The sequence below is a fragment of the Pelmatolapia mariae genome, linkage group LG23 (assembly GCF_036321145.2).
Source record: "Pelmatolapia mariae isolate MD_Pm_ZW linkage group LG23, Pm_UMD_F_2, whole genome shotgun sequence".
NCBI lineage: Eukaryota > Metazoa > Chordata > Actinopteri > Cichliformes > Cichlidae > Pelmatolapia > Pelmatolapia mariae.
The window spans coordinates 27,352,765-27,370,202 of record NC_086246.1 but is presented as its reverse complement, the minus strand read 5'-3'; the positions used below and the strand labels follow the sequence as shown (position 1 = coordinate 27,370,202).

The following is a 17,438-nucleotide window of genomic DNA, read 5'->3' as shown; positions in this document are numbered from 1 at the left end:
TTAAAACGGTTTCTTATTTAGGAAACCTGAAGTGCAGGAAATAAATTACAAAATAAAGGTGACAAAATAAAGAATAAAACACCATAAAGAGTCGTTAAAAGATGTTGATTCAACAAGCTTTGCCAGAATAGCTTCAGTCCTTCTTGACTTTTTAAGTTTCTGGAACTCTACTGAGGGACAGACATCATTCTTGTAAAAGATATACCCTTCATGTATTTCCTTATTAGTTCAGAATCTTCCATAGGTCTTCAGCTGAGTGTAGACCTAGTGACCACAAACTCCATGGCATATGAAGTCTTAGTAACTGGTGCAAGCTTTTTATATGTCCACACTGCAGGAACGTGGGACCAGGTTGCCAGCGAAAGGACAAAAGGAAGTACTCATCAAAATATCCAGTGATCCCTCATGCCTCATTGATGGGGACAAGATCCTAAAAGAGGCCACTTCGAATGAATGGCTCAGGTTTTAACCCCATTCTACGTTATACCTACAATAAGGAAATAAAATAACATTTAGACATTTGCTTTGAAAAGAGGCTTCACCTTGTTCAGCAGCTTCAAGTCCAATTGTCATCTTAAAACACTGAGTACGAGAAACAATTTTTAGTGAAATCTGTTACCTGTAAAATTAGATTTACATGCAGCAGTCCAACAAATCTCGCCTTATTCAGTTTAATTTACCACAACGTCTCCTGAAGGTCTGTTGCTCTGTAAGTGCACATCTTGCTGTCAGGTGAAGTATATTGGGACTTTTGTAAAAGCCTCTTCATGATTTAGTATACTTTGGAGGTGCTTACGTACTCCTTATGAGCTTACAGCTCTTAGGACATTTTAAGCACTGTAAGGAATTGCATTCACCAGAGCACTGGTCCTGAGAAATATGCCTCTGATAAAGTCTCAGGTCAGTAAATTCTGTTTTTTTCCCCCTCTCCAGTCTACACGTGAGTACCTGGGCCTCGTGGGAACGGTACAGCTTTCACTCACGCCGTAAAACCGTCAGGAGTAATGCCTGGCTGAAGATATAACACGGCATTACATACATGAGTCATGCTTTAAATCTCCGCTTTAAATACCCTCCTATTTCACATGACAACAAGCATGCTGCATTCTCTACATTCCTTCATGTGTGCTGAGGATTATTTCAGTGCCCTGTCATTAGGACGAGGGCTACGTGATGACAACTCTGACTTAGCCAGCTTTACTTGACTTTGATGTGGCCTGTAAATATTTCCCCTGACACAGGGCTTTTCGCAAAGAAGGTTCCCCTTTGTGGAGCAGTCGTAATCATTATGGGATTGTGTTGCTAATGGTGTTTCAGAGACAGATGTTTTACCCAAGAAGGTTTTCTTGGCCGCTTGAGAAAAAGTCACACATTTTAGTTGATGAATTGGCAGATGTTGATTTGTTGAACGTGTGCTTGTTTTCTTTAGACCAGTGGTTCAGCATATTTGAACTATTTGAACTTCTTCATCTTCAGGACCACTTATGTTCAAATGTGTTCACTTGAAGTCAGTTTTAATTGGATCTAGGTAACTTTCAGTTAGAGTTAGCTACAGTTATGGTAGGTACACCCTTTTTCATACCAGAACATATTGAAAAATAATCTGGTCTTTACAACGTTTAAAATTAGGTGATGATATATTATCATACCAACATGCAGAAGTAGTTCGTGAAAACCAATCACATCTCATGATTTAGTTGCGTGTAGAACTACCTTTAGCAGCAATAACTTGAAATAATTCAGGTCTAAATGACTTTATCAGTCTCTCACATTTTGTGGAGGAATTCTGGCCCACTCTTCTTTACAGTGTTGCTGCAGTTCCTTGAGACTTTATGAACAATTCTCTTAAGGTCCCAACTCAGCATTTCAATCAGGTTGAATTCTGGACTTTGACTGGCCCATTGCAGCAGTTTGATTCTTCCATTTTTCAGCCATTCTGTTGTAGATTTGCTGCTGTGCTTGGGATCATTGACCTGTTTCATGACATAAATTGGGCGAAGCTTTATCTGTGAGACAGATGTCCTCACATTTGACTGTAGAATACTTATACAGAGGAGCTCACGGTGGACTTAATGATTACAAGGTGACCCAAAACAAGCCCAAATCATGACCCTCTACCACCGTGCTGACAGCTAACATGAGGTGATTGTGCTGATGTGTTGTGTTTTGTGCATTATGGTCAAACATCTCCACTTTGGTCTTGTCCTTCTAAAGCACATTGTTGCACAGTGTGACAAAGTGGAGGAGCAGTTGCAATGCTCTCCATTTGTCCCATATGTGTTTACCTTTTTTTTGCACATTGTACACATTATTCTGTTTCTATGTATTTGCTATGATTTGCTATTTGTCAAGTAACATTGCTTCACTCACTACCCCGGGTTTGTTTGTGTAAGCGTTTTGTTGCCGGCAAATCAAACATTCTGCAAATTAAGACAAATACTAAGTTATGTTTCTTTATATTTTATTATGTTACAGATTAAGTCATTTGTTCATACTTATTTTGTTTGTCTTTTCAGTTTTCATGAGGGTCAGGTGTGGGGAAACGCCCGCCTGGCATTTCCTCATTTTAAAGTCCTGATGATGTCACATATGACATCAGCAGGTCAAACAAAGTGGAGGGGTTTCTTTTTCCATAGAGATGCTTCCTTTTGTTTGTGTTAAGGTTTAAAGGGATTTGTTGAATGTTTTTCCTTTCGTTAATATTGCCATTTAGTTGTGTAAATGTGCATATTAGAAGTGTGTAGAGGTTTTGTGTTTTTAGATAATCTGTGTAGAGTTTTAGATCCCTCAGTTGAGTGAGTGGTACTGGCTGGGTAATTGGAGGGAAATTGATGGCCCTACTTAAAGCCAGTCTCTACCAGATGCAGGAGAGAGGAGAGGTGAGCTGTGTCACCAGATCCATGTTATGTTGAGTTTTGTTAATAGAATTGATTTAGGGGAAGTTTTGTTAAGTTACATTAAATTAAGTTCACTGTAAATAAATATCTCACCTTGGAAACCTGAAATGTCTGCATAGTCTGCTTCCCTACCACCTCCCTTGACGTTCGAGTCTGACTACTTCACACACAGGTCTTGTGATTTTTTTCAGGTGCAACTTTGCAAACCTAATTCACCTTAGGGTGAATTTGCTGGGGCCTCCACTCCTGGGAAGACTGGCAGCTGTCTTGAATGTTTTCCACTTGTAAATAATCTTTCTCACTGCAAATTATTTGGAAATGGCCTCACACTTCCTAGAAGGCAGCAGCAATTGCTTCTTTAAGGTTATTGCTGATATATGTATCTGTGCTTTCACCTTGCTGTTTTAACTTTTCTGCCATACACAAGTTACACCTTTTTATTCATAATATATAAGCAGTTTCAACTGTTTATCCACACTACTAGCTAGCATACCTCCTACCAAAGCATGAGATCTTTCTGTTACAGTGTACTTTGTTTTTTCTGCAGAACACATTTCACAGCTACAAGCTTCTCTCCGTCCACCCATGTGGTCAGGATGAATTCAGAGAACACAAACATGAACAATCATTTGCCATGGTTTGCATTATTGATTAACTACTCCTGGAGCCAACGGTAAATTTAACTTTGGGAACTTAGCACTGAGCACTAATGGCCTTTTCGCCTTGGGTCTGAGTGCCATTCTGGCTCCGTTCTGTGACACTCTGAGACTGACAGATGGCTTTAGGGCAGTGTTGTTAGGCACTGGTTGCTTTCCAAACATGAAAGATTTGTCATGCTGATTAAGTAAAAATGGATGATTCCAGTGATGAAAGGGATGATGGATGGAAACTGAGTTATTGTCTTTTGTTGTCATTTTTTTTTTTGCGTGACAGAAATTGGAAAATGTGCCACCACACTGTTAAGCATCGATCTGTTGTCGTCCTTTGGCCCTATTTGCCTAATGGTCACCAGAGTGCCCTTGAATGCCAACTCGGCAGGACACCTGGGCCTTTGCCATGTTCTCCTGGCACTGGTGCAAGCTGCTGGTGATGGCTGTCTTTGAGTGGCGGTCTGAGATGCGAGATTAGGTCCAATAATTGCTTAAGAAGCAGCAGACAAAACAACTGTGCTTAGTGTATTTAGATCAGCAGTCTCTGAACATCTGGTGAATTTGCTCTCAAGGCCACAGCTTAAAAAAGCCCATGTAGTGATAACAGAAGTACTTTAGGTCTGTTCAGGCCCCAAATGTGGTTCACAGGGAGGTCAGAATCATTCTGTCCTCATATTGCTCAATGCAAATTATTAAAAGTGCTGTGTTACAGGCTGTGAAATAGTTCAGTGTTTCATGTCTGCAAAATCAATAAGGGCGTTGAAAGCCCAAAGCCTGTGCCAAATAGTTGTATCTGATATCATTGTGTATGTGTTTTTCCACAGTATCATATGAAGTGTTCAGGGACCATCATTGCTACTCACCAGTCATGTTGTGGTAATGTCATAGCTTCCTTGTGAATCGGGGAAAAGACATAAAAACAATGCTTATAAGTAGAAGTAATAGCATAAAGATCGGCAACGTTCATGTAGTCATGACAATGTGTGAAGCTCAAAACTTTTACCCAGGAGACTGGGTTTGTGCTCTATGTGAAACCAAAAGGGAATATTGAGCTGACTTGTTGTTTCTGCTTTTGTAAATGATCTGTTTTACCTGTTACTTTGCTTAGGCCTGGGCACCAAGCAACAGTATTGTGCAAAAGTCTTGAACCATCCCCCCAATCCTTTGTGTTTTGCTAAGAAAAACATAATCATTGTCATGCTGCAAAATGAAGCTGCTGCCAATCAGATTCTTTGCATGGTGGATCAAAATCTGATGGTACTTCTCTTCAGAATTCATCAATTTCGTCAAGATCTCCAACATCACTGGCTGAAATGTAGCTCACAGTCAATGTTGCACCTCTCTGCTGACCTCCTCCAAACACAATGATGACAGTTCAAACCAAAAATGTCAAATTTGGATTCATCACTCCATCAAACCTGTTGCGACAGATTTTCAGTCCGGTTCTTCTGTAGTTTGGCACACATCAGCCTTTTTTTGTTGTTTCCCTTCCTTAAGAACGTCTTCTGGACTTTCACCCTTCCACCGAGACCGTTTCTGGTGAGGCTTTAGTGAACAGTAGATCTGTTCATTCAGTCAGGTGTCAGGTCCTTGGTGGATTTTTTTGTATTATTGTAGGGTCTTTATCTTACCACTGGCCACTGTTGTTGTCAGTTGGTGCTATATGAACAAAATGAAATTGAATTGAATTGTTAAAATATTCTTCTGAAATATCAGGTACCAAGACTTCTGAAAATGAGGTAAAAAGCAGCCAATGTCCAAAGAAAAAGTTGAAAATACCTTCAGAAAAACGTGGAGCTGAAGACCACTGAAAAGCATTACAAGGAAGAAAGTTATGAAGAAATGAGGGATGGCTTAAGACTTTTGCACAGTAGGGTACTTGCTATTATGGCAAGAAAAAATGTTAAAAAAGATTAAATCATAATCACGTAAAGTATATTATAATGGCAGAAAGCCCTTAAGTCAGCATGCTGTGTTATCGCAACAGTGTTACTGGTCAATTGCATTGTTGGTGCTGGGGTTATGTTGGTTTTGACCATTAATGCAATATTAGACCATTTGTCAAATAACTGGTCATTTTTGAGGCTGTGTTGCTGTTTTTGGCTGGTTATGCGGGATTTCCCAATGTGTTTCCCAGAAAAGTGTATTGTTATGATATAGTGTATCACTACAACAAGAAAAATTTCCATATTGACCAAACTTGTCTCGTGTGGACACTCTGCTGTATTTTATCATCAAGGGTTTTCCCACAAAGTTTGGAAACTGCAGACACGGTGTTTGTTTTTCATTTTTCTCCTTGGATTCTGGTCTACAACAGTGACTTTGTGCTTTACTGAAGGGATTTATTTTGGTAGTGACTAATTAGAGAACTGAGATTACAATAGCTGCAAAGGGAGTTATGTTCAGATGCAGGCCAAGGCGCCGTAATTGCAGTAAAAGCAAAAATAAAAGGGTTTATACTTCACAATCAACATACATGACATAAAAAAATGAACAGTTTGCAGATACTATGACCATTTTTCCCCTCCTAGACTGAGATTTCTGGCTTAGGGACTTCTTCTTGGGAATCCCCATTATTCAATTACACTCACAGCACATGATGAGAGTGTCTGGAAATCAATGGAGAGCATCTGTCCCACAGAGATAACCATTTACCCATGAGACGTATCGTGAGCTGTCAAGCTAATATCTAATTAATTAGTCTTAAACCTCCACCGCACTGATCTGACAGCACAGTGTGTGCTCTGCTGTGTACTGCAGGTAGACACTGAGTATCTGAAAACCCAGATGTTTGAAGTATGGTGCCCACTGTATGTGGCCTATTTCTCACAGTTACAACCCCCTTCTGCTATATGATGTCAGACCACTAAGAAGCAAATCATTAGGCCAAAGCCGAGAAATCCTAACATCTGTTTCTTCCATTCTGCTCTCAGCCTTAGCTCATTTTGTGTGTGCTGTAACTCAGTAGCGCACATTTTGTGAGTGTGGGCTATTCCCAGCTGACATTACACTGCCGGGCTTGCTTCTGGGCCAGCCGTTAGAAGTTACCCAGAGGTACTTCTGGAATTACACATGGAGAGGGGATAAGAGGCTAAACTGAATTATCACACCTTTTAAAAAGCACTCCTGTCTTGACGTTCTTTGACATTTATGAAAGCAACATGAGGATGCAGTCAGGGCGTGATTTTGCATGTATTCCTTTAATCAGTGTTAGCATTTGACTCTTTGAGCATTTACACATAAAGTTTTCTGTCTCTCGGCAGGAATACATGGACGCCAACAAATGCATTGATGAACTTCTCAAGCAGCTCGAAGAGGAGCGCCGAAACGTCCGAAGGTAAGAGGTTCTGCCTGAAGATATCAGCAGCTGCCTGCAATTCATCGCAAACCAGAGGCTGCAGAACAATGTTGTTTGGTTTTGAGCTTGAGACAAGCTTTGTGCACAGTTCTTGAGAAATGCTTTTTGTGTTGGAAGCACACTAAAAGTGGCAGACAAAGGGGGAGACTCCAGGCTCAGTTTGGGGTTGACTGGGGGCATTTCTCATGGAGGTCCTTTGGAGCAGATTTGCACAGACAATGGAAATGAAGAGCTTATGGAGATGCCAATCTAATGACCTTGTCCCCTCAATGCTGCTATCATCCTTTCCCTTCCAGCGATGCACAGCCCCCATAGAAAAGAGAGACAATTTTTAAACTTCACCCTCTTTTGTACAACCCTTTCTCCATCTCAATGGAGCTGTATTCCCCCGGCTCAAAGTAATTTTCCCCCTGAGTGAGCAAAGAGGGGCTGGGGGTTGGACAGAGGGTAAAGGGGAATAAGGGTCTCAGGATGGGTGGCTGCGGGGGGTTAAATGACCACTGACCATCCCCTTTACTCGGCCAGGACAGCCCCTTAATAAAGGAAGTGATGTGTAAAGGAATGACCCTCTCATCTAAGTCATCCCCACCCAACTTTCTAAGACATCTCGTGTGAGAGCCAGAGTGACCTAATAGCCACTTAGATGACCTGTGCAAACTGACCTGGGGACCAAATGGTTTCAAAAGCCTTGAACTTGTACAACTGCAACTGATTGGAGTACCCTGATTACCCTGGAAGCTGCATGTGAAACACAAATGCCCAGAGTAGAGTAGATTGGGCATTAACTGGTCATTAACCTGCCAGCGCCCTACCATGGAGTCCATGTGATGTCTGATTGCCCACTGGTGAGAATATAGTGGATAAATGCCAGTGGGCTCTCTTCATGGTGCTCCCTTTTCAAAGCTCTACCTGTCCAGCTTCTGTCCAGCTTCCCATTTACTGTTTTGTACCCCATGTGAGAAGAAAAAAAACCCCTTTGGAGTGTATTCCAACCTGATCCTTCTAAGGTTGTCCAAACTGGCTTAAAAACAAGGTTAGTACCCTGTTTCTGATTGAGTAAATTATACCTTTAAATTATCTAATGCTACATGGCATTGTACTTTGAAGCGCTTAAGCGTTGACATGTAAGCGTTGTGTCTTAGCCTTTGGCCACGTCTCTTCCTTTTGCTCTTATCTCCGCAAGGCATCAAACTTGGTCTTCTACAATGTTTTTCTAGCCATTGTGCCATTGTGTAAAACGCTCAGTCAGTAAAAATAGACAAAACCTGAGAAACAAAACCAAACCACTAACGGTCAGTTTGGTATGTTTTAAAAAGGACTAGACCTATTCTCTAAGTATCCCCCAATGCACCCCTGCCTTGTAGAACTGACATTTGTTTCCTTGAGGTTCAGAGATATAAACTCACTCATAACTCAAAGTAGTTTTTGCCATTTGAAGTACATCTTTCAACTCAGTATCTTGATTGAAAGAATCATGGATAAAGGCTCAAGTTTTTCACGTAATGCTGGTGTCTTGAGGAGAAGTGCTATTTACAAAGATTGCTTTTGTCTTCCATGGGCTCTAGTGAGAGATTCAACTGTGAGGGGCTCTGCATTGTTGCAAGCCTCTAGATGTTGTAAACAAACCAGTGGAAATCCGTACTTTGAAAATTCCTCATCTTTGAAGCTCAGTTTTTAGAAACAACATACCACCAGCCAGGATTTGTTCTCATTTCTTTTCCAGTGTTGTTCGATTCAGAGCGGCGACAGTGATGAATGATTTCACAAAGGCTTTTGTTCAGCTAAAACATAGACCTCGACTTTAAAAAACAAAACAAAAAACCCCGCCTCCTTCCCCTTATTAGGCAGCATCTCACGATGCTGTAGATGTCTCCCTCCACCCCTAAGAATATGGGGCCCATCAATCAGTCAAGAGGAGAAAGAGAAGCCCGTACATTCCTCTAGTTCTTTGCATCCTTCCTTATGACCCAGTGACCTACTACATTCATGGCTCTCATTGTACCATATTATGGGGTAGTTTCACACTGGCAAAGTACACCGATTGGACAATTATGGCTGATCTCTGTCCTAATTTCACTTTTTTTTATGTTAGAAGGCAGATACTACTTTCATTTAATTGCTAAATATGCACATCTTGGTCTTACTTTATATTTTGATCAAATGGGAAATAGGTGAAACTTCTTTTGTCCAGTTTCCTCAATTTTTTTTAAGGACACACTCCACACCATGCTGAGATATGCCACGTTTTTAGCTAATAACTCTTTGAAAATCACCTTGTTGGTGCAAAAATACTATTTTATGTCTGTCAAACTGTATTATCTTTGGAATTTTATATTTAGACACAACACTGGTTCATCCCTTGAGTGTTTTATGCTTGAATGATTCATAGGTCAGCGTTAAGTGGCTTAAGAAATGATAAATAATCCTCTGAAAATGGCCAGTTACAAGGACTAGACTAAAAGTGAGTGAAAAAGTAGCCAATGTCCAAAAAAAGCTTTGAAAGACCTTCAGAAAGCCTGGAGGGCTATTGCCCAAGAGTGCTTGAATACATTTCAAGAAAATCTGGCTCATTGGAAGCAAAATATGAAAGAAATGAGTGGTGGATCGAGACTTTTGAATTTTTATAAATTAAAAGAAAACATAGATGTGGTGTGTTGTGCAAAAGCTGGAGTTTTCACTGATGTTTGCCAAGTGGGTGTCATCTGTACCAAAACAAGCTCCAAATGTCGCAGAGCTACAGGTGGTAAGTGTAAATTAATGAAAAACATGGATTTTTAATTATCTGAATCTAATTAAAGATAATTTTGAGTGTCAGAAACACCTGCTATATCCTCGTCATCCTAAAGCCCCATGGGTTCACATGCAGATACACAATCGCCGTCTCTTGCACTCGGTCGCAGCATCATTGCTCGATGGAGCACAAAGCCCCAGTGGGATGCTGGCCGGCCTCTCCCACTCGATCTATTCAATGTGACCACGTCCTTGACAGACGGAAACAAAAGCTCCACGGCACAGTGTCAACATCAGATGGAGCAAATCCAAATTTGGAAACATCAGACACGTTGTACAGTTGGACACCAAACCCAGGGTTTCCAGTTATTCATCGTTTGTTTGCAGGGCACTCATTAAACATGATGAAATGTCTTTTTAAAGGTTTACACTCTCATTAGTGGTGGCCTTGATATGCCGCTGACACACAGTTGAGTCAGGGCAGGTTGGATGTGTTGAGGAAAAAGAGTTTATTAAAGTCGTTGCTGAGTGACAGACATGTGGTGGTGGTGGGGAACATATGGATGCTCTGCAGCGCTAAAAAGCATGACGGGCGGGGAGTGAGTTTGCATGACCTCTTTTTGACAAGCTGCTGTGTCAAGGCACCGTGACTGTGTAATCTTCCCTGTGGATTAAAACAATGCAGATTAGTTTTTTTTCCTCTTTCCATCTCTACTTTCCCACTGTTGATTTGTCAATGTGCTGAGCTGGGGTTTTTTGTTTTTCCACAAATCTTCCCCTGACCTTGTTTTCAGTGGCCATAGCTGGCCAGTGTAAGGGGTCACATGGCCCAGAGCTGGTCTCACCTGCCATTTTCTGCCTGCTGGAGCAGATGGCGTTTGACTGTGACCCTTTCCACACCTTGGAGGACAAGGAGGGATGAGGAGGGTGGCTGGCAGGCGGTGTGGGGTAGGACTGAGAGGGGGGGGGCTCCCTCATAGCAACTGGGAAGTGGGGAGTTGTGATGAGGGAGCAGGGAGGGAGGCAGGGGACTCAGCTGGAGATGCTCGGGGCTTAGGACAGGTTGCAGGGAGCAGGCAACTGCAGCTGCAGCCCAAGTCGAAAGGACATTAACGACGACATCTGCTGATCAATAAGCTATTTGTCATGTTCATAGAGCAGCCCCGCTCCAAAGACGGCAGAGATAGAAAGCGGAGGTCAGATCAGATGTGCTCTTAGGTGGGGGATTATAGCTAATAGGACTTGCTTTGTGTAAGTGAATTCGCCTGTGGGTGGAATTGAAATTGGTCCATTTTTTCTCTGAGAAGCAGCTCAACATTTCTGCCTATTTGTCCTTGCTTGATCATACAATGTTTGAGCTTTAAGACCAACTATCAAAGACTGACTGGAAAGTCAAGAAAGTCCTTTCTTGAGCTGCAAATTCTCAAAATTGTTTGAGCTATTAAAAGTTTTCTGAGAGACTCTGAATTTTCTTAAAGTTTGTCCTTTTTAAGGGCATTGTTCGTTTAAAGCGGCTTCGCTTTTAACCGAGGATGGCGGCGTTAAGTGAGAGAAAGAGCTAAATGAGTGAGCCTGTAAACATGCCAGAGAAAGAAAGACCACAGGAGCACAAAGCTGGGAAACAGCTTTACAAATCTGGACCTTGCTGATGTTGCTACAAGCCATATCTGGCCTCAAAGACGCCTGTGTGCTGCCGGCGGTCTGAGCAAGATGAAAGGCTGTAATCCTCAGCTGAAGTATGTGGCGAGGCCTGCTCTGCCGATGAGGAGGTGGATAGGGTTCAGCCTCCCGCAAACCCCTCCGACGCCCCGAGGATCTGCCGTCTCGCTTGGGCGAGAGCCATGCATTTTACAACTTTAATTGGATAAGTTGACCGGTCTAATGCAATAATTTGATCACGCTAAGCCTTAAAGAGATCTAATACGCTCCCAAAGTATATTTGTGCGCCCTCTGAAGTAAATGACTGAACCTAATCCATCCATTAGAGGTCACTTTACGACCCAGGAGTCCAGACTCCAAAATATCTTAAAGGAGCAGTTAGTGGGCAAATAAATCAGTCTGTGAAACCCTCATTTAAACCTTCATGCGGGGGTGGAATTTGCCTTTTTAAATTAGTTGGTATTTTTCCTCAAGACTTTGTTATTTTTTAATAAAATGCTCGATTAAACCTTGTGGAGTGTAAACCATGAACAGCCAGTGGTAAAATGACAAAAGTCTCTGCTTTTCATGTATAATTATCTGGTTTTGCATATTATTTTCCTACTTGATGGCCAGTACGAGTTGTTTAGCAGTCCAGTATAAATTATCAGTAGGTGGCCGCCAATAACATAACCGTGATTGCGTGGTTTCACTCTGCTGAAAGGAAGATATGATGAGTTAAGTGTTAAGAACATCTACTACCCATCAGTGTGATGAGCGAATCCCTTTATATGTGGATAGGTGCAGCGATTTATTGAAACCTGTGAAAACACATGTAAATACGGTATATAAGGCAAAACACAGTTTATATAATTCTAATGAGCTTGAAAGTCAATATTTGAAAGTCAATACCTTTATTGTTCAGCACAGTCTGAACTCTCTTAGGCAGCTTTCTTGTCATGTCTTTAAGTAGTCTTCAGGAATAGTTCTCCAGGCTTCTTAAAGGACATTCAAAGCTCTTCTTTGGATGTTTCTGCCTTTTGTTTTGTTCTCTGTCAACATGATCCCACACTGCTTCAATAATGTTGAGGTCCGGGCTCTGGGGAGGCCAATCCATGACTGATAGTGCTCCACTGTGTGTTTTTCTTGACAGTGTGTTTGGGTTGTTTTCATGCTAAAAAAATTAAATTGCGCCAATTAGACTCTTTCCATGTTACTGCATGGTGGATTAAAGTCTGATGGTACCTTTCTGTGTTCATAAATCATCATAAATTTTGACAAGATCTCCAACAACACTGGATGAAATGCATACCAAACCATAACAGAAACTCCATCGTGTTTTACAGATGGCTGTAGACAGTTTTTACCTCTCTCCTAACCTCCATCAGACTTGTTTCCACTAATTTTCAGTCCAGTTCTTCTGCAATTTTCATACCTCAGCTTTTTCTCCCTATTTCCCTTCTTTAAGAATGGCTTCTTGACAGCCACCCTTCCACCGAGACCATTTCTGATGAGGCTTCATTCATCAGCTGAAGGTCTACATTCATCTCTCAGGCCCAAGTTTCCTCAGATTTTTAAAGGACATACTACACACCAGGTTGAGATATGCCAAGTTTTCAGTTAACAGCTCTTTGAGATTCACCATATTGATGCAAAAATATTATTTTATGTCTGTCATACTTTAGTATGACATAGTCAACCAAAGAAATATGAACAAAAGATGTTTTTTTTGTGACAGGCTGCTAGTAACAAAGTGTCTAAAGATGCAATTTAAATTGCTTCTTTGCTGAGTTGTCTGTTAAGTGTAGACACAACATTGATTTCTTTTTTACTTCTAAAATGATTCATAGGTCAGAGTTAAGTGGCTTAACAAACAAAACATTCCTCTGAAAATGTACAAGGACTTGACTGAAAATGAGAATGAATGAGAAAAAAAATGTAGAAAATGTCCAAAGAAATAATATCCAAATTTGTTGTAAATAGCAGTAAGTTGTTAACATGTGTGAGAATTTGTTTGCTTGAAGGAAGTAGCAAGTCGACAGAAAAGCTTCTTGTTTATCTTGACCTCACTTCACTGTGAACACAATGATAACCTCACTGAAGCCTGAAGTTAAGGGGGTGACACCGCCGCCCTGTGACATAAGTCAACACGTGCTAGGTTATCTTCTCAGAAACTCACTAACTCTGTCTAGCTGGGACGATCTTCCCCATCCCCCCACACCAAAACAGTCCAGCCCTAATCCATGCACACAGTCCAGGCCCTGGTAAAATACATGCATCAGTTTTATGGAGCTCATGAGAGGAAAAGGTTAATCGTATGGTTTAATGAGGCCTTTTACCGAAGCGTCTTCAAGGTCGTTTTCATAGGTGCATTCCCCTGTTCATTGCATATGAGGACTTGCCAGTAATATGCTTCGCCTCCCATATCATTCACCTTAAGCCTTCGTGTTTCTGATGTTTTCTGATTGGTTTCAAGGTTAAGTACACTGCAGAGCCGTAGTGTACTGGCTGTTTTTCTGAAAATAGCTTAACCTAATGGATCTGTCCTTTCCCTGTACATGCAGTGTTTCAGTAAACCATTTTCTAGTGGTTTCACAACATGGATATGCAGTGTTTTAAAGGACTTGTGACACTTACTCTTGGCATTTCCACTGAATGGGGTATTATCTGCATTCCTAAAAGCAATTAGGTGCACTTAAGAGACTTTTTGCCAGTGGGATTTTGTGTAATGCCTAATTACTGCTGGTGTTTCACCGGGTTCTCAGACACTCAATTTAAATGTATTGTACTGTAAAGAAACACTTCTACACATTAGTATATTACTTTATCTGATTTCAGCTGAACTGACTGTTCACCACAATGTTCAGGTCTGTAAACTTTAGTTGAGTTCTTCACCGTACAGTGAATTGATTTTTTTCAAGATCAGCTCTAGGGTGAATATGTTATGACTCCTTTTATGCTGCTGAAAGTGTGCTGTTATTTTGACTAAAACATGTGCTGCGAAGCACTCCGGTAAACATCCTCGCTTTAAGATGAGCAGATTGATAGAGCCCGTGTGGTTTTCATTGTTGACACAACCTGTGTGGTGGCAGTCACAGTGGTTGCAACCATGCTATTTACCCCCAGCTCAGGGCTCTCTGGAAAACATCCTCATGTCGTTGAGGAAACAGGAAAGGGTGAAAATGTGTGAAAATCAAAACACTGCAGTCCTGAAAGTGGGTGTCCTGTGAGTCTCTGATGAAGTGATAAGTTGTAAAATTGAATGTTTCTTAAAGTAAATGTAGAATAATATTTCAGGACAATGCACTGGTCAGTTTTAAACAGAACTCTGGAATCAGATCCTAAGTGGAGCAGGTGGGATGGATAAACAAACCCAAGAGCTACAAATCAGACTCTACAGGCCTCAGCTAGTATGTTAAATGTTCTTGACAGTACAATTAGAAGATGACTGAACAAGTATGGTTTGTAGGGTTTTTCAGGAGAAGGAACAAAAGTGCCTAAAGACGAACATGGCAGCACAGCTTAGGTTTGCATCTGAACATAACACAAGACTTCTGGAATAAAATCATTTGGACCAAAGTGAAAATGTGTGGTCATAAAGCACAAAGCCAAACACCTCATATCCACTGTCAGCATGGCGATGGAGGGGTGATGATTTAGGCTTTTCTTGCAGCTACAGGACCTGGACACTTTGGAGTCACAATTAGGTGACCATGAACTCCTCTGTATACCAAAGTATTCTAGAGTCAAAAGTGACTTTATCTGTCCGACGGATAAAGATCGGCCCAAAATGGGTGCTGTGACAGGACAACAAATACAGAATGGCTGAAAAAGAAAAGATTCAAGGTGTTACAATGGTCCAGTCAAAGTCCAGACCTCAACCTGATTAAAATGCTGTGTTGGGACCTTAAGAGAGCTGTGCATAAACCTCAATGAAGGAAGAGTGGGCCAGAATTCCTCCACAATGATTTGAGAGACTGATAACGTGAGACAGAATAATTACTTTAGTTATTTCTGCTAAAGGTGGTTCTGTAAGTTACTGAATCATGAGGTGGACTTTTTCACAGGACTGCACAAACACATAGAACTGATTTTAGAGAGACAGGTGGAAACAAATTTAGGTGGGGCAAACAATCCCAAAGGAGGGGAAAGAAGTAAAACTAACATTTAAACTCAAACAGGAAGTAACCAAAGGACAAAAAATTGACACTGAAACATGAAAACGGAGGTGGGAGAGAGAAATGTGAGTGGTTAGAAAACAACAGTAGAAACCACTAAAAACAAGTGGCTACCACAAGGGCCACAACATATGCTGCTGAACATTAAATCATAGCCATGAAGAAGACAATAACTGTCCATCTTAACAAGAATTAACACAAAAACATGATGTGCTTAAGTCTCTGTCAGTGATGTAAGGCGCTGCATGGATCATGATGAACATGGGGTGGAGAAAGCAGTTACAGATGCAGGAAGGTGGGGTTTTAATAGTCCTGTAAAACCCCACCCAAGTGTCCTGCATTTTGGGATAATCTTCCCCATCTCCAGAGATGAGCTCCTGCAGTACTGCTGCAAGAGGGCCCGGGGCTGTAACCAGAAAGTACAGCATATAAACACAGTGAAAAAGTGAATGTCAGCTTCTGTTAACCTCTTGGTAGCTGGAGAGGCTGATGGTTGCTTTAGATCACAAGGGTTGCAAAGCCTTGTTAAATGTATTACATGTAAAGATCAATAGCGCATCAATTTAGAGACTCCCCATCTGGTTTACTGATTGGTTAGAGTTCACAGTTTTCACTTTTCGGCTCTGAACATAGAGCTGGTCAGAGGTTCAATCCTCATCTTGCATATTTGAGTCAGACACTGAACTCCATAGTCTCCCGATGGATCCGTTGGTGTGCTTGATGGGTAAAAAGCACTTGAAAGGCATGAAATGAAGCGGTGAATGAATGCTCGTGTGACTGGTTGAATGTGGCTTGTAGGGGAAACGCATTCTGAGGGCTCGGCTGGAGTACAAAAGCACCATTTAAAGCGTATCTAATTTTGACCTGCATTTGACCATCTCTAAACCAGTACCTGATCGAGCTTCTGATTGCATAAGAATTAGAGGATGCATTAAATGTTGTGTATTCTGAATTTGCTGCTTTCTTTAAAAATAAAAAGTCTTTCTGCTGCAAGATCTAACTGTCCCTTTGATTAGAGGAGGATAAAACGAAGATTACCCCATAATAGCCCCCCATTTGTGAATTGTAATCACACAAGGAATGCTCTTTTTCTTAAAAAAAGATTTACTTAAGTTTAATTAAAGATACCGCCATCAGCGTTAATCCAGCTCATTCCACTCCTAATGACTTTAAACATTTCCTGAGATCTTCCAGAGAGGAAAATCTCAGTGCACTTGATGATGTCTCACCGGACCGGCATCGCCGCCCCCCCCATCAACCCCCTTCCCCGCTCTAATGAAACATGACCGAAGACTGCGTTGCGGGTTTTCATTGTATTACACACTTCATCTTGCAACAAAGAAGTGAAATGACACACATGTAGACGCTCACTAACATGCAGGGAGTCTCCGGAGGGAGCCCTGCCGTGTGATTTGCATCTGTCTTGTGCAGATCCAGGGCAGGCTAGTGTTGGGTAAACAAACAGGCCTGCCTGTCTGCAGAATGGCATTTCCTTTACTCATCATTGTGCACAAAACACTCCCTGAACCTCTTCCCAAAAGATTCCCGTCCATGTTGACAGCTAAATATCCACGCCTAGCACCACCGACGTGTTTCCAAATGACTTTGCACCTCTTGCTTGCTCAGACATTTTAGATGGCCGCTCTCAGAAACAAATCTCAAGCCCAAACGTTTGGGCTAATCTAGTGTACGATTAAAGCCTTACTGGGAACACACACCTAGACGGTAGAATCGACCGGTCTGGTAATGAGCTCAAGTGACGCACGCCGGTCGCCCCTGGTCGCTCATCTGTGATCAAGCTGCAGGGGATTAATGTCACGGTGGGAAAGTGTGGCTGACGGCCAGAGCAGCGGGCCGACAGGATGTTTGTGCGTTCGTGTGGTGCACTTACTCTTACTTTTCTAAACATTTCAGGGCCCTGTACTACACCTGAGTGCACCTATGCTTCACTACAGTTGAAATATTGCCAGCTGCAGTGCTTTAAAAA

The 17,438-nt window shown here is 41.6% G+C and overlaps 1 protein-coding gene across 2 annotated transcripts in view; it reads left to right on the top strand.

Moving 5' to 3' along the window:
* Nucleotides 1–17,438, top strand: part of LOC134621347 (nck-associated protein 5-like) — a 182,878-nt gene that overhangs the window by 57,027 nt on the left and 108,413 nt on the right. For both annotated transcript variants that reach the window (XM_063467798.1, XM_063467799.1), the window contains one exon: nucleotides 6,811–6,884. In XM_063467798.1, the coding sequence (XP_063323868.1) occupies nucleotides 6,811–6,884 (74 nt within the window). The remainder of the gene's footprint in view (nucleotides 1–6,810; nucleotides 6,885–17,438) is intronic.